The following is a 21,951-nucleotide window of genomic DNA, read 5'->3' on the forward strand; positions in this document are numbered from 1 at the left end:
TCTACTGCTCCTCAGATGCTGCCTGACCCACACAAATACAGTTGACCCTGTTTTCAAAGGGAATAGAGTTTAAAAATAGAGCGATCTTGCTAAAACTACATAAGTGATTTGTTAGACCACATCTGTGAACAGTTTTGTTGCTTGTTTCTATCATCGGAGGTAGTCCAGAGAAGGTTCACAAGCTGAATCCAGGTATGGAGGGATTGTTTTATGAGGAAGGGTTGAGTAGATTGGGCTTGTACTCAGAGTTTGGAAGAATAAGAGGAGATCTTTATTGAAGCATATATAAGATTCTAAGAAGGCTTGATGGGAAAAATGCAGAGTTGCTTTTCCCTTGTTGGAAAAGTCTAGGACCAAAGGGCACGATCTCAAAGTTAGGAATCACACAGTTAGGACAGAGATGAAGAAGCATTTCTCTCTGAAGGTAATGAATCTCTGGAATAGTTCATAGCAGAAGTTTGTTAAACATATTCAAAGCCAAGATAGGCAGATTTTGAATCAGCAAGGAATCATGAGTTATAGAGATAAGGCAGGAAAGTGGAGTGGAGGGCTATCAGACCAGCTGTGATCTCACTGAATGATGAGCAGACTTGATGGGCCATATGGCCTACTTCTTTTCCCATGCCTTATGATATCGCTTGCTTTTGTTGTTGCATTGTTGATCTTCAAATGAGCAACTTTATTTACTTTTCTCAGTGGCACTATTTGTCGGGCCGGAAAGCCTAGTGATGTGTTGTCACAGGGCCGTGTTTCAGGCTTCACGTTTGATTATGTCAGTGACTTCAGCATTTTACCCATAAACCTTTTTATCTTTGGTATGGAGTTCAGAAGAATGAGACCTATTGATTGAAACTGAGTGGTTTTGACAGGGCAGCTGTGGATAGGGTGTCTCCTTTTGTGGGAGAATGTAGACCTAGGGGTCATCTGTTTCAAAATAAGGGGTTACCAATTTATAACTAAGCTATAAAGATAGTGTTATTCTTACAGAAGGTCATGGGCTTCTGAATTCTTACATATGGGGCTGAGTAAGTCACTTCTGCTCCTTGTTTGTACGCTGGTAAAATAGCTATAGCATGTAGAAATGCTGCAGAAAGGTGCTTTAACACAAGTTTACTTAAATTGACTTGACGTTGTTTGTATGCAAGACAACCCAGAGTTTGATATTGATTTTTAGTTCAGAGGAGTAAACAATTGATTCAGGCAATTGTGTGTACATTTTTGCTTTTGTTTGTAAATGTTCTGTCAGAGTAAGACTAAATCTAGTAACCACTTTTGTGACATTTATAGAGTCACAGAGGTATATAGCACAGAAACAGACCCTTTGGTTCAACTTGTCCATGCTGACCAGGTATTCTAAATTAATCTAGTCCCATTTGCCGGTATTTGGCCCGTATCTCTCCAAACCCTTCCTATTCATATACACATCCAGATGCCTTTTTAAATGTTGTAACTGTATATGACTCCACCACTTCCTCTGGCAGGTCATTCCATACACGCACCATCCTCTGTGTGAAAATGTTGCCCCTCGAGTCCCTTTTTAAAATTTTTTCCCTCACTTTGATCCTGTGCCTTCTAGTTTTGGACTCCCCTACCCTGGGAAAAACCTTGGCTATTTGCCCTATTGATGCTTGTCATGATTTTGTAAGCCGCTGTAAGGTCACCCCTTATTCTCCAATGCTCCAGGGAAAATAGCCCCAGCCTAATCCACCTCTCCCATTTGTTTACCAATTGTTTATGTTCTCTGTGTCCGTGCCATCAGGACTGGAATAATGCTTAATAAAGTTTTCTAATACCATTCCTGTTAAGATTTACTAATTGAAGCTGAGAAATTGGTTTTCTTTTTAATGTTTACATTTTGATCACTGCTATGATGCTACTTCCATTCAGAGGAGTGTGCAGAGTGAATCTTCAAAATAATATTGCATTCACTGTGCAACCGACTAAATCAGGAAGATTTAGTTACTTTTTATTGTTCCACTCCTCCCCCTGGTATTTTTATATTAACCAGGCATGAACAGAGAAGCTTCCCTTGCTTGAGTCAATTAGTTCAAATGATAGACAATAAAAACACAAACTCAATCGCTTTGTTTACTTGGTGACTTATTAAATAGCTGAGCTAAGGGTGACTCAAAATATGGAACTCTGTAAAATGCAATGTTAGTCTATGAAATCATCTAAGAGAGCTGCCAAGACTGAACTCTTTTCTCTTACAGATCTGGACGGCCATTGGCCATGGCAACTGCAAGAAACATAGAGTCATCGGCCCCACAACTTTCCCTGATGCAGCAGACCAATGTGGCTAATGTTACAAATAGCAGGCTGTCATCTCTAAGCATTGAACCAGACGATGGGGGCTTCAAGGAGAAGTTTGTACTGAAGCTGGAAAACAAGTACAAATGTGAATATTGTCATCTTGCACTGTGCAATCCTAAACAGACCGAATGTGGCCACAGATTCTGTGAAAGTTGTGTAAGGAAAATCATTGGGTAAGAAATCATTTATTAGAAATTCAGATGTATAATTTTGGTTGATATGAATGATTCCCTCTTCATGTATTGCAATCATAGTTAGATGTATTGACTAACTTGAGATATTTAAACTTGAGTTTGTTTTATCTGAATAAATAATTGAAAAATAGTTTGCAAACCATTATGACATGGTGAAAGTGAAAGACCAAGTCGAACAAAGGAAGTTGTCTGTTATTAAATTCTTGTAAATTGACTGATACTCTGGAATAAATAATAAGTGTAACAGCAATCCAGTTTCACAAGGAATAGTCATTCCATTGATTCTTTTGGGGTCAATTTGGACCAACAGCTGAAACGTCTTCCAGCAGAGAGCACATCCTGGATTCACTTCCATCCAAAAAGGGACACTTCATGCGGTGGGATATTGTTCTAACTGGGCCATAGACCTGCCTGCACCCTGTCCTACGATGTGACACCATTTGCACTTTGCCTCAATGTCATAGTTTTAGGATTAGGGGTAGCAGATTTAAAACGGATGAGCAGAAATTACTTCTCTCAAAGGGTTGTGAATCTAAGGAATTCACTCCCTCAGTGTGTGGTTGCTGGGGCATTGAATAAGTTTAAGGAGAAGAAAGACAGATTTTGAATTTGTAATGGTTGAAAGGTTATAGAGTGGGCAGGAAAGTGGAGTTCAGGCCAAGATGAGATCTGCTGTGATCATATTAAATGGTGGAGCAGGCTGGAAGGGCTGATTTGTCGTCTACTGCTACAAGTTCTTATATTCTTATGCAAGGTAATTAACTTGTCAAGTCTTTAGTTCAAAGAAATGGCAATCGAAAATGAGAGATTCTGATCTAGGGTTTTCTAGATGAATTCTTGGTATTAAGAATGTGTCCTTTTTATATGTGCGAGTTATGTAATCAAAACATTGTATCTGTGCTGTTTAGAATTTAAATTACTGTGACTTTTATGTTTATCAGATGTTTTATATTTCTAGGAGTCCGAAACCAGTTTGTCCAGTCGATAATGTGCCTTTATTTGAGAATACGGTAGGCAATTGAGAGAATAGTATAACTCTTTTAACTTCACTTTTACCATTTAATCTGGATTAATTTTGACCATGGCATGTTATTTATTGTATTTTCAAAGATTTTCAAGGACATCTGCTGTAAAAAAGAGGTTCTTGCACTTCACGTCTTCTGTAGAAATGAGATAAATGGCTGCAAGAAACAGCTACCTCTTGGAAATCTTGAGGTAAATGATATGATTCAGCATCTAACTTGAAAATCTTCAAGTTATTTTGATGTATTTTTGTATAATAATTGGACTGAGGGTGTTATTAAGTTTTAATTTGGTTGTCGAATTTTCGAGATTCTTCGTTAATTCTTATAATTGCATGTAATGTTAAAATTTCAATATGTATAGAAGTCAAAATAACTCTGTTACGACAACTGACATAAGAGATTGTGTTATGAGGGTTATAGTTTGAGAATTTAATTTTTAAAAAATTTAGAAAGTATTCTTTGTCATTGGCAAGACCAGCAATTAACATCCCTCCCTAAATACTCTTAAGAAAGTGGTGTTGAGGTGCCATCTTGAACTTTTGTTATTCATTTTTGGGATGTGGGCATCGCTGGTTGGGCCAGCATTTATTGTCCATTCCTTGTTGCCTTTGAGAGGGTGGTGGTTAGCTCTCTTCTTGACATGCCGCAGTCTATTTGCTCTAGGGTGGGAATGGAATTAAGGAAGGAGTTGTAGGATTATGACCCAGCAACACTGAAGAAACAGTGATATATTTCCATGTCAGCATGGTGAGCGACTTGGAAGGGAACTTACAGGTGGCGGTGATCCAATATATCTGCTGGCCTTGTCCTTCTAGATGGTAGTGATTGTGTGTTTGGATGGTGCTATCTAAAGAGCCTTGAAAAATTTCTGCAGTGCATCTTTGCACGTTACATAAAGCTGCATTGAACTGAATAACTTGCTAGGCCATTTCAGAGGAAAATGAAGAGTTGCCTATATTGCTGTGGGTGTGGGGATGTGTATAGGTTAGACTGATAAGGATGATAATCGCTATTTGTGAACCAGTAGGTTTTGTTCATCATCAATATTTTCATAGTCACCATTGCTGATAATCATTTTTTATTCCAGGTTGAATTAATTAGTTGAATTTAAATTCCCCAAATGCCTTTGAAGTCAGAGTTTCCAGATCTTTACTAACCCAGTAATGTAACCAATATTCTACTGTGACCCCCAAAATCAAAAATAGATTATGTTTCAATATTGTAGGAAGTAATATCAATATCAATATTTAGTTTTTGTTTTCTCTCTTTAAGGGTCACTTACTTGAATGTCCTCACCAGGAAGTCCGCTGTGCACGCAGGGGATGCACCGAAATGGTGCAAAGGAAAGATCTAGCTGATCATTTAAATTCAAGCTGTAAATATCGGGAGCAAACCTGTAAATACTGCAGGAATGAAGTTGCTATTGCTGAGTTAAAAGTAAGAACACCATTGAAATAAATGAATGCCTGTTTGTAACTTCTTCAATCTTTCAATGAGAGAGCTCTTTATGTTTATAAGATGTAATATTCCAAGTATATTGAAGGACAACTAGAATTGTGCTGGCAGTTTTGGAGTAACTTAATGTTATCAATTAATAAATGCCATGCCACCATTGTGGTTGATTCTGTGAATGCTGAATTGAAAAGCAGAACCAAAAAAAGTGGTAATCTCTGGATTATTACCCGAGCCACAAGATAATTGGCATAGGTTAATCAACAAGATTAAAGAGGTAAACACGTGGCTGAACATGGGAGAAACAGGTTGATTCCATGGGACATTGGAAGCCAGTACTTAGGAAGGAGGGAGCTGGTCCAATGAAACGGGCTCACCTGAATCATTCTAGGACCAGAGTCCAGGCCAATAATGTAACTAGGACTGTGGATGGGGAATTAAACTGAATAGTTTGCAGATGGGGGTGGGGCTGGGGGCATTGTTGGTTGTCAGTTGCACAGATAATTATGGAAAAAGTTCAAGGGAGGAAGGGCTCAGCAGAGGTTATTAAAGATTCCTGAGCAAGTAATAGGACAGAGAGTATGGAGGGGGTTACAAGTCTACCTTCAGGATCAGCACATAAGGGGACAACACTGAGAAGGGGCAGTCAATGCACGATGGAGGGTATTGTACTTGTACACAGAATACGAAACAAGGTAAATGAGCTGGTAGTGCAGATTAAAATTGGCATGTATAACTCAATAGGTATCACCGAGATGTGGCTGCAGGGGAATCAGGGCTGGGAACTAAATATCCAAGGATATGCATCCTATTGAAAGGACAGGCAGATGGACAGGGGAGGTGGGATTGTTTTATTAGTAAGAAATGAAATTTAATCAATAGCAAGAAGCAACATAGAGTCAGAATGCAAAGAATCTGTGTGGGTAGAGTTAAGGAATCACAAAGGGAAAAATGTACAGGCCTCCTAGCGGTAGTCAGGATGTGGGGATGAAAATAAATCAGGAGACACAAACATCATGTAGGAAAGGCACTATTACAGTAGTCATTGGGGACTTCAATATACAGGTGGAATCCATGGCTTACAAGGGAAGTCAGGGACAGGATAAAAGCAAAAGCATACAATGCGGTCCTGCAATTACTGCTGCATCATCTTCCATGCTAGGCTCCTCCTTCAATTAACTGGCCAGCTTCTCCCTTATGATCAGGTTTTTGATTAGTAAGGGGTGATTGGTTACAGGGAGAAGGCAGCAGAATGGGGTTAAGAAACATATTAACCCTGATCGAATGATGGAGCAACATGATGGGTCAAATGGCCTGATTCTGTTTGTAAATCTTTGGTCTTATGGTGATCTCAGTAGCTCCTTACGTCTATTAGATGCCAGTTAAATAAACAAGTCTTCTATGCCAAAAGGGTAAATGTTCTTATGATGGTCATTAACCTGGTCTCTTCTCGACCTAGTGAACTGTCTTTGAACATTTAACGATGATAAAGATGCTAATCAAATATATATAATCATTATCTGAAAATGAGAAGTGCCCAGTATCCTTAAGAAAAGGGAAACTAAATTAGAGCATAGCTTTTACGCCTTCCCTTAGACTGTTAAGAGAAGATTTGACGAAGAGCAGAGTCCTTTCACTGGGAATAATGTGAGATGCTGCATCAGCAAACATCAACCACGTCAACTGAATTATTTTTTACTTCAGTTCAGTACTGAGGGTGATTGAGATTTGCTGAAGGTTTGAGTAATTTTATAAGAACACTTTTGATTTCAGGCATAAGCTGTGGTTATTTCTGTCTTGCATAACAATACTTGACATTTTATTCCCTATCCGGCTATAGTGTTTTTAACCAGTAACGGTAGGAGAGGTGTTAACCAGAACAGCGACAATTTATTCACAAATTAGTAATACTTGGGTAAACCTATGACCAAAGTGATGCTGTTGGCTTTTTTTTCCCCTAAGCACTTGAAAGAGAATGATGGCCTTCAGGGATGTTTGTTTTGCTGCTTCTGATTTTGTACAAAGTGAATCACAGTGAAAACTAAAACAGGGTCCAATTCTTCTTTAATCCTGACTGTCTCTAGTAAAATACATTTCTGCTATTTACTGCCTAATCTGAGGCAGAAGCACTGACAACTTTCAGAGCTACACCAGATCTGCATTTTATAAAGGAATGCAGACAATTGCTTTGATATAAAACCTGTATGTGAACCTGTACCCTGCTGGACAAACAGGATTTTTAATACCTTTCAGTTAGTCACATCCTGTATTAAGTGCATTGTGTGTTAATCTGATCTGTCCCTCATTAAAGGAAAATGCCAGGGTTGTAATTTATCTTGAGTGGGATCATTTGGTGAGACCATGGGAAACTAGTGCCTGTGACACTAATTCTCAGGTGAAGCCAACCTGTTCAGAAGTGGGCAGAAATTTTCTTTGGGTGAGATAGAGAGGTGGGAGGGGGAAGCAAGGCAGATTTTAAATGTACTGAAAGTGAAATGTGTCAAAGTTAATAAATTCAATGCAAATGATTGATTTTCAAAATTTCTGATCAATTGTCTTCAAACAGCCATCACTGCTTAATGTATAGTTTTGTAACTAATTAAAATCAACTCCATTAAAAAATGTCATTAAAAAACCTTTCATGACTGGAAACAAACAAATGGATTTAAAGTAAATGACCAAAGTACACCCCTGAGTAGTGCTGTTAAAATCCTTTGAGGGGAGTGGTATTTGAGGAAATTGAAGGTTTCTCTTCATTTTCGTAGAAACATGAAGAATTTGACTGTCTGTCATTCCCAGTGCAATGTCCCAATAAGTGCAATGCTCGTATTCTGAGGGGAGAGGTAAGTGGATATTTTTTAATTTCCTGTGTGAAGTGTTGGGAACTGGATATTTCATATTGAAGATAAATGTAGTATGGGAATAAAATCACAAAATTCAGGTTATCCTTTCAAATAAAAGTGTAGCACCAAGATTCCTATTGATGGAAAATGAGAGGGAGCAGCAATTGGTCACTTCTACAATGGCTTTCTATTATGAGCCTGGAGTTTATTTTTAGGATCTGCTGAGTGTGCATCCTAATCTGAATTATAAGATTACAACTCTGTCATTCCCTTCCGAAATGAAAGCTGAATTATTGAGATGGGGACTTCTCATTGCTTTTATGTGCTCAGTCATAATGCTGTCTAATCTCAATTACTGAAAGCCAGGGTCGGCAACTATGCTTGAAGAGAGCTGAATGGTTTCCAGTGCAAACTACGAATAGAGAGTTTCTGAAAATTTTATAACACATTGTGTCCTTTGACCCATTGAACTAAAAAAAAATCAGTTCTTTACTATGGCATGATTGTGCTGAGAATATGAGAAAATTGCGTTGATCAATGAAGATGAGTTTATAGTTCAATTATACACAGCACACAGAGAAATGTTGGAAATCTCAAAGTGCTAGAAACACTCAGCAGATTGCATGGCATCATGGAGGGAGAAACTGCATTAATATTTCATGTTGATGCATCTTCACAAGAGATTTCTAATATTAACATTAAATTTTAGACCATTTAAATAAAGAAAAAAAAATATTAGAAGTATTCAGTAGCTATACATTGCCACCTCTGATACTTTGATACAAGTTTTCTGTTAGGTGTTATAAATAGTTTTCCATTTACATTTAGATTATTCCTGTATGAAAGTGCTTGATTTGAGATGCTCATCATTGCAACACATTTAACTATTATACTCTGTTTTCTACTTGCAGTTAAATAGTCATCAGTTGCAATGTCTCAATGTGGTCATGACTTGCCCTTTCTCTAAGTATGGATGCAACTTCCAAGTTAGTACAAAATCTTATTAATTTTGCTGATATAAAAGCCTTATTGTAAACATAGAAAAAACAAGTCTAGAAAATAGTATTTAAATTCAATGGTAGACCTTCTTTCAAATGGAAGCAATTCTTGAAGTTATGAAGTTGTAATGAAAAGAAAAAATGCTCAGCTTTTTTTTGATTGCACTATCGATGTTGCATTTACTATCTATTATACAAAACTGAAGCCATACCTTCATGAATGCACGTAGTATATGTAATGATAAGCTGGTTCAGTTTGCTGAATTTCTTTGGTTGAACATTGCTGTGAATCTATATTTCTGAGCTTTTTCCATTGTTTTCTCTACATGTTATATTGAATTTAATTTTTTTCTGTTTTAGGGAACCAACCAGCAACTTAAAATGCATGAAGCTGATAGTATGGCTCAACATTTGAACTCTGTGTTGATGAAGAATGGAGATCTCGAAAATACGGTAATCACAGCAAGGAATAGTGTGAATTTGCTTGGTCTATCAAATTGTTTACTTTTAAATCAATGGAATTGTTTTTAAAGGAGCATGCTTGCTCACTTGAGAAACTGAAAAGTGTGTTCACTTGATCGCTTTTGGTTGACTGTTGCATGTGATGGCAGTCACAAGACAGCTTTGGTAGGGTCAGTGGATGTTGTGATAAGTCGGGCAAGGGCAGAGGAAGAGATCAGTAAGATTGCTTTCATTTTAATCAGTCAAAATAAATGACTGCAAGAGGTTACGAGAGCCTAGTATGTTTCTTTATTCTTGTGAATACAGAATTACCACTGAAATCAAAAACACATCATGTCAATGGTTTCAAGCAGTATGTAACAGGAGGAGAAGGGACAGCATCATAGGTCATGATGCTTCTGAACCCATTAATCACAATATGCCATAAATTATGACCACAAATTAAAAGTTATAGTATTGTTCAAATGATATTTTTAAAAAATAAACTCATTATTACAAATTAATCAAAATTTGCTTGGTGTTTTACAAGCATCACAGCAAGTTATATTTTATAGGCCTAAATACAATGTCAACATGAAGCATAGACAAACACATTCAATGAATTGTGAAGGTAATTCCGTCCCAATAATCACAGCAAAATGCACGCAAGTTTTAAGCTTTTTTTTTCTGAACGCAACTTAATTCTAGTTAATTACTGGAACTCAAAGCAAGAAAATTCTTTTGGCATGGTTAACTGAAATGAAATTCCATTCTGAATGATGTTGACAGTAAGCATGTGGCTATAAGCAGGCAGTCAAAACAGCAAATGATATGTTGGCCTTCACAGTGAGATGATTCAGGTACAGGAGCATGGATATCTTGCTGCAATTATACAGGGCCTTGGTGAGACCACACCTGGAGTGTTGTGGGCAGTTGTCTTCTCCTTTTCTGAAGAAGGACGTTCTTGCTATAGAGAAATTGCTGCGAATGTTTACCGGACTGATTCTTGGGGTGATAGGACTGATGTATGCCGAAAGACTGGATCAGTTAGGATGATATTTACTGGAGTTTAGAAGAATGAGGGTGGGGATTTCCAAGAAATCTATAAAATTGTAATGGGATTAGACAGGATAAACACAGGAAGGATGTCCAGAGCTAGGGGGTCACAGTCTAAAGATATGAAAGGCCATTTAGGACTGAGTTGAGGAGAAATGTTTTCACCCAGAGAGTAATGATCCTGAGGAATTCTCTGCCAGAGAACGTGGTTGAGGCTAAAGCATTGAATGTTTTCAAGGAGGAGTTAGATACAGTTTATGGGGCTAAACAGACCAAAGCGTATGGGGAGAATTGAGAACAGGGGACTGTGTTGGATAAGCAGCCATGATCATGTTGAGGGGTGGAGCAGGCTCAAAGGGCTGAATGGCCTACTCCTGTTTCTATTTTATATTTTTATATTTCTATGACATTAGCTTTCCAAAATATTTCTGGACCAAATAATCAATGTATCCGGTTGGGTGAGGCGCCTGTAAGGGAAAATGATGAAGTAAATATGTCTCCTTTTTTAAAAACACAATTACAGTGCTTGAATTCTTGGTTTACACAAAGCAGAAAGCTGAAAAAAATGAACCAGATTTGTAGACTCGCAGTTACATTTTGTATTTCTAGTGCATACAGCCAGATCAATGTGTATGATTAATACTGCACAGATGCACGGTATGTTTTGTACTGGACTCCCATTAGTCATATTTCAGCCTCCCACTGCCACACCATCCTCGGCTGATATCTACACTGCTGCCCACCATGTGCATGCCTATGCCCGCCCACGCCAGACTAATCAACCCTCTGCAGGTGTTTGATGGATAGTGCCAGCGACTAATGGAAAGCCAAGCAAGGACCGCGCCCCCCATCTCCTTCATGATCTTCTGTCCCCTACACCCACTTGTCATTCGTACAGGAAATAAGTGGGAGGTGGTAGTAGGAAATGAAAGTTGACTTACCACTGAAATGATTAACTAGTGATGCACAGTATCATTTTTTCATATAGAAAGTAACTGTTTATCAGTACTATATGTGTGGAGAGTATTGCTGAAGCCTAGACTACCACCACCAATCGCCACCACGCTCTTTCTTTCCCCGCCCCCTCCACCCCAAAACAAGGTTGTAGATGCCCTAGTTTTGCACCTAGTGCACACACTCCCTTAGGCCTTGAGTAGTAAGAATGCTGTCTTTGGTTAAGTTGTTTGTTTCAACGTTTAAGTCATATTTGCAATCGTTTAGAAAAAATTGAAACCCCTGTTGTGAGCGATTGATACAAAGGAGTTCCCTTTTACAGATAAACTGTGTTGTTTCACCTCATCTCTCATTATGATCTTGCTATTGTTATCCTACATAAATATCCAGTCTATAACATAAATTCCATTCATACTGCAATTAGCTCAGGCTGTGCACTATTGTAATGACTTACTAAGGTAAAGCAGATATATGTTATCATTATCACAGACCCCAAGTTTGATAATTGAACGTAGAACATAGAACCCTACAGCGCAATACAGACCCTTTGACCCTCAATGTTGTACCAACCTGTGAAATTAATCTGATGCCCATCTAACCTACACATTCCATTATTATCCATATGTATGTTCAATGCCCATTTAAATGCCCTTAACTTTGGCACGTCTACTACCGTTGCAGGCAGGCTGTTCCACACCCCTACTACTCTCTGAGTAAAGAAACTACCCCTGATATCTGTCCTAAATCTCACCCCTCAATTTAAAGCTATGTCTTCTCATGTTAGCCTTCACCATCCGAGGAAAAAGCTCCCACTGTCCACCTATCTAACCCTCTTAAGTTACCTCTCAACCATGCACCTGGACACCAAGAGCCCTCTGTTCATCTACACTACCAAGAATTTTGTGATTAGCCCAGTACTCTGCATTCCTGTTACTACTTCCGAAGTGAAATACCTCACACTTTTCCACATTAAACTCCATTTGCTACCTCTGAACTCAGCACCGCATATTATCTATGTGCCTCTGCAACCCACAACATCTTTCGGCACTATCCACAACTTTGCCTCCTTTAGTGTCATCTGCAAATTTACTAACCCATCCTTCTACGCCCACATCCAGATCATTTATAAAAATGACAAACAACAGTGGCCCGGAAACAGATTCTTGCAGCATACCATTGGTAACTGAGCTCCAGGATGAACATTTCCCATCAACCACCACCCTCTGTCTTCTTTCAGCTAGCCAATTTCTGATCCAAACCACTAAATCACCTTCAATCCCGAAACTCCGTATTTTGTGCAATAGCCTACCGTGTGGAATCTTATCAAGTACCTTACTGAAGTCCATATACACCACATCAACCTTTTTACCTTCAGCCACCTGTTTTGTCACCTTCTCGAAGAACTCAATAAAGTTAGTTAGGCACAACCTACCCTTCACAAAATTGTGTTACTATCCTAATCAAAGTATTCTTTTCCAGATGATCATAAATCCTATCTCTTATAACCTTTTCCAACACCTTACCCACAACCAAAGTAAGGCTCTCTGGCCTATGATTATCAGGGTTATCCCAACTCCCCTTCTTAAACAAGGGAACAGCATTCGCTAACCTCCAGTCCTCTGGCACTACTCCTGTCGACAATGATGACATAAAGATCAAAGCCAAAGACTCCGCAGTCTCCTCCCTGGCTTCCCAGAGAATCCGAGGGCAAATCCCTTCCAGCCCAGGGGTCTTATCTATTTTCAGATCTTCCAAAATTGCTAAAATCTCCTCTTTGTCAACCTCATTCCCATCTAATCTAGTCGCCTGTATCTTCGTATTCTCACTGACATTGCCCTTTTCCAATGTGAATACTGACGAGAAGTATTCTTCCCCTATGTAGATTCCCCTATGTCCTCAGATTCCACACATGATTTCCCACTACTGTCTTTGATTTGTCTTAATCTTACTCTCATCATTCTTTTATTCCTGATATACCTGTAGAAGGCCTTAGGATTTTCCTTGATCCTATCCGCCAACAACTTCTCATGTCCCCTCCTGGTCCTCCTTAGCCCTCTCTTTAGATCTTTTCTGGCTAACTTATAACTCTCAACCCCCCCTAACTGAGGTTTCATCCCTCATCCTCAAATAAGCCGCAATCCTTCTCTTGACAAAACTTCAACTTCTTTAGTAAACCATAGCTCCCTCTCTCGACAACAATCTCCCTGCTTGATAGGTATATACTTAGCAAGGACCCACAATAGCTGTTCCTTGAATAAGCTCCACATTTGAAGTGTGTCCCCTGCAGTTTCCTTCCCCATCTTCTGAATCCTAAACCTTGCCTAATTGCATCATAATTGCCTTTCCCGCAGTTACACCTCATTCCCTGCATTATATACCTATCCTTGCCCATTGCTATAGTAAACATAACCGAAAATTGCGGTCACTATCGCCAAAGTGCTCACCTACCTCCAAATCTAACACCTGGCCCAGTTCATTACCCAGTACCAAATCCAATATGGCACCGCCTCTTGTTGGCCTGTCTACATACTGTGTCAGAAAGCCCTCCTGCACGCATTGAACAAAAACTGACCCATCTAAACTACTTTAACTTCCCCAATATTGACTGAGAATACTATAGTTCAAGTCACCCATAACAACTACCCTGTTACACTCGTTCCTATCAAGAATCATTTTTGCTATCCTTTCCTCTACATCCCTGGAACAATTTGGAGGCCTATAGGGAACACCAACAAGGTGACCTCTCCTTCCTGTTTCTAACCTCAGCCCATACTACCTCAGTGGATGAATCCTCAAGCGTTATCACAGCTGCTGTAATACTACTCTTGATTAATAATGCCACCTCCCCCTCCTTTTACCAACTTTTCTGTTCTTACTGAAGCTAGTTTGTTTGATCCTTGGTGTTTGTTGATTTTTCCCAGGATGATGGGATCCTAGCTCTGTAATCTTGCGCTGTCCTCAAATTCTGGCCTACTGTACAATTCCCAATTTTGATTGCATCATAGTTGGTGGCTACGGCCTGAACTCTGGAATATCCGTCAACACTTTCCTCCTTTAAGACACTCCTTAAAATCTACCTCTTTGACCAAATGTTTGCCTATCTATCCTAATTTCTCCTTGTGATGAAGCTTGATGTCATACTCTTTGATGTCATTCTGCTGTGAAGCGCTTTGGGAAGTTTTATCATGTTTAAGACACAGTATAAATAATTGTATTTTTGCTAAAGTAGTTGGTGGAATATTTAATTATAACTCATTTTGTGTTTAAACAGCATACTTTGTATTAATTGTGTTGAGTGGCACTATCACTGTGCTAATTGGGACAGATTTTGAACAAATCTAGCAACTCCAGACTGGGCATCCATGAGGGGCTTTGGGCCATCAAAAGCAGAAGGATTGTACTCCAGCAATCTGCAACATCATGGCCCAGTATATCCCCCACTCAACCATTACCATCGAGCCAGGGGATCAACCCTGGTTCAGTGGAAACTGCAGGAGGGCATTCCAGGAGCAGCACCATGTATAACCTGGTGAAGATGCCAAACAGGACTACTTAGATGCTAAACAACATAAACAGCAAATGATAGACAGAGCTAAGCGATCCCACAACCAAAGAATCAGAACTCTGCCGTCCTGCCACATCATGAATGGTGGTGGACAATTAACTCACTGGAGGAGGATGAAGCTCCACAAATATCCCCATTCTCGATAATGGAAGAGCTCAGCATATCTGAAGGTAAGGCTGAAGCTTTTGTAGCTATCTTCAGCCAGAAGTGTCAAGTGATTGATTCACTGTGACCTTCTCCAGAGCATCCCAGAACCACAGATACCAGTCTTCAGCCAATTCACTTCACTCCACGTGATTTCTAGAAGCAGTTGGAGACACTGGATAATGTGAAGGCTATGGGCCCTGACAAATTTTAACGATAATACTGAAGACTTGTGCCCCTGAACTCCACTAGCCAAACTGTTTCAGTATAATTAGAGCATTGGCATTTGCCTGACAATATGAAAATTTGTCCAGGTATATCCTATACTCAAAAAGCTGGGCACATTCATCCTGGCCAACTACCTCCCCATCAGTCTATTCTCAATCATCAGTAACGTGATGGATGTTGTCATCAACCGTGCTATCAAGCAGCACCTGCTCAGTGACTCCCAGTTTGGGTTCCACCAGGAGCACTCAGCTCCTGACTTCATTACAGCCTTGGTTTAAACATGGACAAAAGAGCAGCGTTCCAAAGGTGAGGGAAGATTGACAGCCCTTGACACCAAGGCTGCATTCTACCAGGTGTGATATCAAGGAGCCCTAGCAAAACTGGAATTAGTGGATATCCGATCTAGGCTTCGGGGTCCTGCCACATCCAGTCATGAATGGTGATGAACAGTTAAACAACTCGCAGGAGGAGGAGAAGACGCCATCATATCCCTGTTCATTGGTGTCATATCTGGCACATAGGGAGATGGTCGTGGTTATAGGATGTCTGTCTCTTTAGCTCTAGGACATCTCCGCTGGAGTTCTAGGCCTAACCATCTTCAGCTGCTTGCATCCATTGCAAGGTCAGAAGTGGGGATGTTCAACAATGATTGCTCAATGTTCAGCACAATTTGTGACTCCACCACTAAAGTAGTCCATGTTCAACTGGGACTAAAATCCAAACAATACCCAGCCTTGGGCTGACAATTGGAAAGTAACATTTGTGCCATGTAAATGCCAGACAATGACCATCTCTAATAAGAGACAATCTAGCCACTACCACTTGACATCCAATGGTATTACCATCTCTGACGGCCACACTATCAACACCTTTGGGTTACCATCAATCAGAAACTCAACTGGACTTGCCTCATAAATACAGTGGCTACAAGAGCAGGTCAGAGGCTAGGAATATTGTGGAGAGTAACTCATCCCCTGACTCCCCATTTGCCTGTCCACCATCTACAAGACACATCAGGAGTGTGATGGAATATTCCCTACTTGCTAAGATGGGTGCAGCTCCTGCAATACTCAAGAAGCTTGACACCATCAGGACAAAGCAGCCTGCTTGATTGGCACCACATCCATAAGCATCCACTCCCTCCACAGCCAGTGTTCAGTCACAGTAGTATGTACTACCTACAAGCTGCTCTGTAGAAATTTACCAAAGATCCTCATACAGCACTTTGCAAATCCATGACCTCTTCTACCTAGAAAGACAAGGGTAGCCGATATATGGGAACACCACCATCTGCAAATTATCCTTGAAACCACTCACAATCCTGACTTGCAACTACATATCCATTCCTTCACTGTCATTGATCAAAATCCTAGAATTCTGTGCCCAGTGGCATTGTGGGCCAACCCACAGCATGAGGACTGCAGCAGTTCAAAAAGTGGATGTGTCAGTTTTGGACTGGGGTGGACAAAGTTAAAAATTGCACAAGACCAAGTTATAGTCCAACAGGTTATTTGGAAGCATTAGCTTTTTCTCCTTCATCAGGTGACTAGTGGGGCACGATCATAAGACACAGAATTTAGAGCAAAAGATAATAGTAGAAGAGCACAGTTGCCTTCTCAAGGGCAACTAGGGATGGGTAATAAATGCTGGCTGGCCATGTCCTACACATGAATTTTTAAAAATAATTAATACGAGAAGTACTTTCAGTTTCACTTTCCTGGAAACAACAACTTTTATCTTTGAAAGATTTGATGCAAATCATTCCTTTTTTAAATAAAAGTTCGCACTAGAATAGATGCCCTGTCTCCTAAGATTTCTTTCCAAGTTTGTCATCCACACTCTCATCCAATGTTTCTCTTTTGATTTCTCATTCTGTGGGGCTTTTTAATCCATTGGAAATCCCAGGAGATTCTGTCACTTCCTCTTTGACATAAGATAAAGGAACACTGTAACTGTAAACACCATCATTTTTAAAAAATGCCAATGCTGAGTTATTCAGCTATCTCATTAACATTGCTGCTTCCTCCTTCCCCCACTGTGAGGTCAAAATTTAAATACTTCTGCAGAGATTCTGTCCATCTCATGGTAACCCAGTTTAATGTTGTAAATCCTGCATGAAATTAATTCAAGCAGTGACATAACACGATTTCATAGTAAAGTGAACAAAATTTCAACTTAAAACGTACCTCCGATCAGCTGACTGTTGTGAAATACAAGGTGCTACTGTCATGATTTAGTTAAATGGTAATGTATGCCAAGGTGATGCACAACTACTACTCTCTGGACTCATGGGTTTATTAGCTTTCTCTTAATTAAATAACATTGCAGCTGCTTCAGACACCATCTAGTGGCCTGGTTGAAGTCAGTGAAGTCAAGTGAGTGAGCAAACTGGGAACTGAACTATCTGTGAACAAAGTGATTCCACCTCTTGTTAACCAATTCCCCAAAGCTGAAAAGGTCATGTTTAAGTGGCAGTTACTTATATCCACAATAACCAGTTTCCATTTGCATCAATATGTAATTTTAATGCTTACCAATTTGAGAATTATACACGCTGTTGTTTTTCTTTGTGTTTAGTTACTCAATCTTCAAATTAAGAAATTGTTCCACAATTAATGTTGCATAATTGCCATCCTATTAGTACTTTTACTCATACCAATATCTAGGCTTCACACATTCACTAACACAAGTTCCAGTTGAATTTAGACAGCAATAACAGCAGCTGTCGAGTTTATGCCTGCTATATTTGACTTTGGAGTACATCTGATTCTTCCACTTCTAAGACCAGGATTTAAAGCCAACTTGTCAATTCAATTAAGTTAATTGAATCAAAGCAGATAAGAAGATATAATCATTTAAATGCCCATTCTCGTTTCCTTTTCTTTACCTCCTGCTCTTTATCTATTACTAGCAGGCTGATGTGTAATATTTTACAAAAGAAGTTGAAGGGTCTAGCTTTGTTAATTCTTCTGCCCCCTTGAGTCCGAGAACAATGTCACTGTGAACTCAGACGCAGAGATCTGAGACTACATATTCCAGCCCTCGCTTATGGTGGATAGATTACAGTTGCACAGCATATTGTTAGCAATGAGCTCTGTAATAATCATACAACAGGCCTTTTTTTTTAAATTGCCTCCAATGTGTCCTTTAAGCCCATGTAACAACTCAAAAGTTTCTATATGCAATGAATATAAGGCTTTTAAAAGTACTAAGTTTGGGTGGCTGTACGAAAATAGTAAAGGGTACTTGGTACCTAACAGATTTAGTTATGGGCATAAAAGAAATATTAGTTACTAAATTGTTAAATTATTAAACAAGTTATTTTTAAAAATAAAATCTCCAATTAATTGACTACTGTCTACTTTGAAAGAACTTACATTTATGTTGTGCCTTTCATAACTCCCCAAATGTTTGAAAGTGCTTTGTAGGCAATGCTGATTTCTGAGGTCATTATTATAATAAACTACTATAATGAGAGAGAATCACTTGGCATCTGTGATTCTCTGGGTGTCATGCGCTGGTCCGTTGTCACTTTCAACATAGGCTGTGGGCAGCATTTTTAAAAACTTGACTGATATGAGCCGATCATGCCTGAGATTTGCAGCCTGACTCTCAGGTGACTTACTGACCATTGCATGGACATTTGTTTAAAAAAACAAAAACAAAATGGAGGGGATACCCTAAGTTTAAAGTCTTCATTTAGTGTAGTGTAGAGATTTTTCAAGACCTCTTTTGTCACACTGTGAACTGCTGGTTGCCTGCTGAGCCTCTCCTCTTACTGCAGAGTCTCACTGTAATGTCACTGATCCTCACAGAACAACATTTTAAAGAACAAGCCAACATTTGGGCTGTAATTTTAGACTGTTTCAGAACTAAACAGCAGGCAGCTGAGCTCAGTAAATCATCTGCCCACTGAATACCTGACATTCCAGACTTCAACTGGGCTTTCCTGAAGCACTCGACCTGATGGATTTATTAATTCTCAAATGAAATCCTTGGCCCAGTAGTTCCCTGAGCAGGTTCAGAACTGACGGACTGAATCTCTAACTCCAGCAGATTTGTGGTTCATTGGATCAGTGAAGAATCGTCATTTTTGATAAATATATCAAAATAAAACACAGAAGATGCTGGACTTTCCAATGGGGGTCAGTCAATATCTGGGAGATAGTTCAGTTATTCTCCTTTATCAGGAATTCAAGGCAAATGTGATGCTAATCAAGGAGATGCTGTTGAATTAATTTAATAATTTATAGATAGGATTGGTTATGATTTTCATGGAATAATTGATGGGATCATGGGTGACAATCTACCAAATACTGGGAAATGGCCTGTAATTCCATATTATTTGAATTTTTAAGTTGTCATTAGGCACAGGAGTACTTATGAGTGGAGGATAATCCCCAAGCATCAGTAAAGAATATTCTTCAACCCTTTTATATATGGTTCTACACATAATGGAGAAGGTAGATTGCATGATCCAGCAAATGCAGCAGTCTGACGACAGATCTAAAGAAAGAAAGTGGGCTTATAGGTGGAACTAAAAGTGGAACGTTTGAGGACTGTGTTGTGTTTGATGAAAGCTCACAACTGAAACATTATTTTTTTGATGCAACTGATAAATTACAGCATTGCATGTTTCATTTCACAGTCATTGTTTTCAATTTCCATTCACCTCACTTATCAATAGTGCTGTCCCACTTTGCGCAGTACAATCTCTGATCATTGATTACCATTTGTAGGTTTCCATTCTGAATCACAAATGTAATGCTGGACAGTTTACAATCTTTCAACTTTAACAATGTTTAAAAACATTTAACCTTCATCACTGTTCCCAATTTCTCTTGGATAGCTGTCTGGACCACAGGGTGGGAATTCTCTGTAAGTGGTCAGCATTGTGGGCTACATATCCAGGCTGCCACTGCCTATTTTATACTGTGTTTTCTGAATCACAGGAGTCTTCTATTTGTCAGGCTTTCCAAATTTTCTTCCTCCTCTGTTATATCACTGTAACAATATAGACCACCTTGTTGCCCATCACTTGTTTTTAATCTTGTCTGTAATGTCTCCTGGTTCTGATAAACATTATTGATGTGCAAAGTTAAAAATCACACAACACCAGGTTATAGTCCAACAGGTTTAATTGGGAGCACACTAGCTTTCAGAGTGACGCTCCTTGACTACCACCTGATGAAGGAGCGTCACTCCGAAAGCTAGTGTGCTCCCAATTAAACCTGTTGGACTATAACCTGGTGTTGTGTGATTTTTAACTTTGTACACCCCAGTCCAACACCAGCATCGCCAAATCATTATTGATGTGGAATGTTAACCTATTCCTCTCTCCACTGCTGGGTATCTCCAGCATTTTCTATAATTATTTTAGTTGCTCTCTTGAGCAATAAGACTGGTTACGCTGGTTTGGGCTTGACTTGACTTGACTTAAGATGTTTTTATAATATGTGAGCCCCACCTTAGGCTTTTGGTGTATAGGGATCCTGTTGAACTCCCAACTGAAAAATAAAATCATTTAGAGTTGCCAACGGTAGATGCCCATGTGTTAATAGCCCTGAGTGAATAATGGCAAGTTTATTTTTGTGGTTAAATTCTGATGCATAAGGCATTTTATAAAATTAGCTTCACTGTGTTTCTTGAGTACTTTGAAACATTTTGTTTGTGTATCTCCAACCATGCAATGCACATCACAGAAGTGCTAATTCACTATCTAATAGGACTTGATGTCAGCTGCATAAATAGCACCCTTTCCCAGCTCTTTTCCGTTCTAATGAAGAATCATTGGACTTGAAATGTTAACTTTTTTTTTCTCTCCATTGCTCCCAGGCCTGCTATATTTCTCCAACACTTCCTACTTTTCTTTCAGATTTCCAGCATTGAATTTCTTTGTTTCTATTATAAGACTGATGTTGTTTCGTTGCGATTGAGAGAGACCATGGCCTCTGCACTAATGTTCCATATTTACATTGTCACCTATGCCTTTTGACTGCTGAGAGTCACAGATTGAATCAAGTGTCAGTGTGGGAAATGTTTTTCTTCTTTTGTGTTGAGTGCTGGGTTTCAGCCATTGTGATCAGGTCACCTGATGTTTTTAACAAGAAGATGTTTAAAAAAAATAAACACATCGGTTTGGGATTCCCAAAAATGTTGATGTATTTGAACATTATAAGCCAGTAGGCCAAATCTGTCCCTTATTGACAGTGCAGTGGTTAGTGTAAAAGACTGGATTGCATTCAAGATATAAGGTAAAAACAATGACTGCAGATGCTGAAAATCAAATACTGGATTAGTGGTGCTGGAAGAGCACAGCAGTTCAGGCAGCATCCAACGAGCTGCTCTGAACTGCTGTGCTCTTCCAGCACCACTAATCCTGCATTCAAGATATGACTATCCTTGAAATTCTAATATCACAGCAAAAGAAGATTCCATATATTTTTACTACAACAATGTGTCTTTAAATCTTGAATGTTCTGTGCACCTCACCAGATAGAGCTGCTACCAGTCAAACTGCGGTAATCGTTGGAGAAAATGTGGCCAGCGTTATATAATATTGAACTTGATGCCTTCCATGGTTAGGTGAATTACACAATGTAGAGAATTTGGAAGTAAGGCGCTTTCCTCAGCGTCTGAGTATTTAAAACAGATTTGCTCTGCATATCTGAGTGTTTTGATCAATAAAATCAAATGCTTTTAATTAATCTTTTGTTTTTAGAAGAAGCTTTTAGGAGA

The 21,951-nt window shown here is 39.2% G+C and overlaps 1 protein-coding gene across 6 annotated transcripts in view; it reads left to right on the forward strand.

Moving 5' to 3' along the window:
* traf3 (TNF receptor-associated factor 3) overlaps positions 1-21,951 on the forward strand; it is an 86,389-nt gene that overhangs the window by 54,945 nt on the left and 9,493 nt on the right. For all 6 annotated transcript variants that reach the window (XM_072568548.1, XM_072568549.1, XM_072568547.1 and 3 more), the window contains exons 2-8: positions 2,214-2,486; positions 3,466-3,517; positions 3,618-3,722; positions 4,805-4,969; positions 7,750-7,827; positions 8,739-8,813; positions 9,186-9,278. In XM_072568548.1, the coding sequence (XP_072424649.1) occupies positions 2,233-2,486; positions 3,466-3,517; positions 3,618-3,722; positions 4,805-4,969; positions 7,750-7,827; positions 8,739-8,813; positions 9,186-9,278 (822 nt within the window). In that variant the 5' untranslated portion in view covers positions 2,214-2,232. The remainder of the gene's footprint in view (positions 1-2,213; positions 2,487-3,465; positions 3,518-3,617; positions 3,723-4,804; positions 4,970-7,749; positions 7,828-8,738; positions 8,814-9,185; positions 9,279-21,951) is intronic.

Source organism: Chiloscyllium punctatum, chromosome 4 (assembly GCF_047496795.1).
Source record: "Chiloscyllium punctatum isolate Juve2018m chromosome 4, sChiPun1.3, whole genome shotgun sequence".
NCBI lineage: Eukaryota > Metazoa > Chordata > Chondrichthyes > Orectolobiformes > Hemiscylliidae > Chiloscyllium > Chiloscyllium punctatum.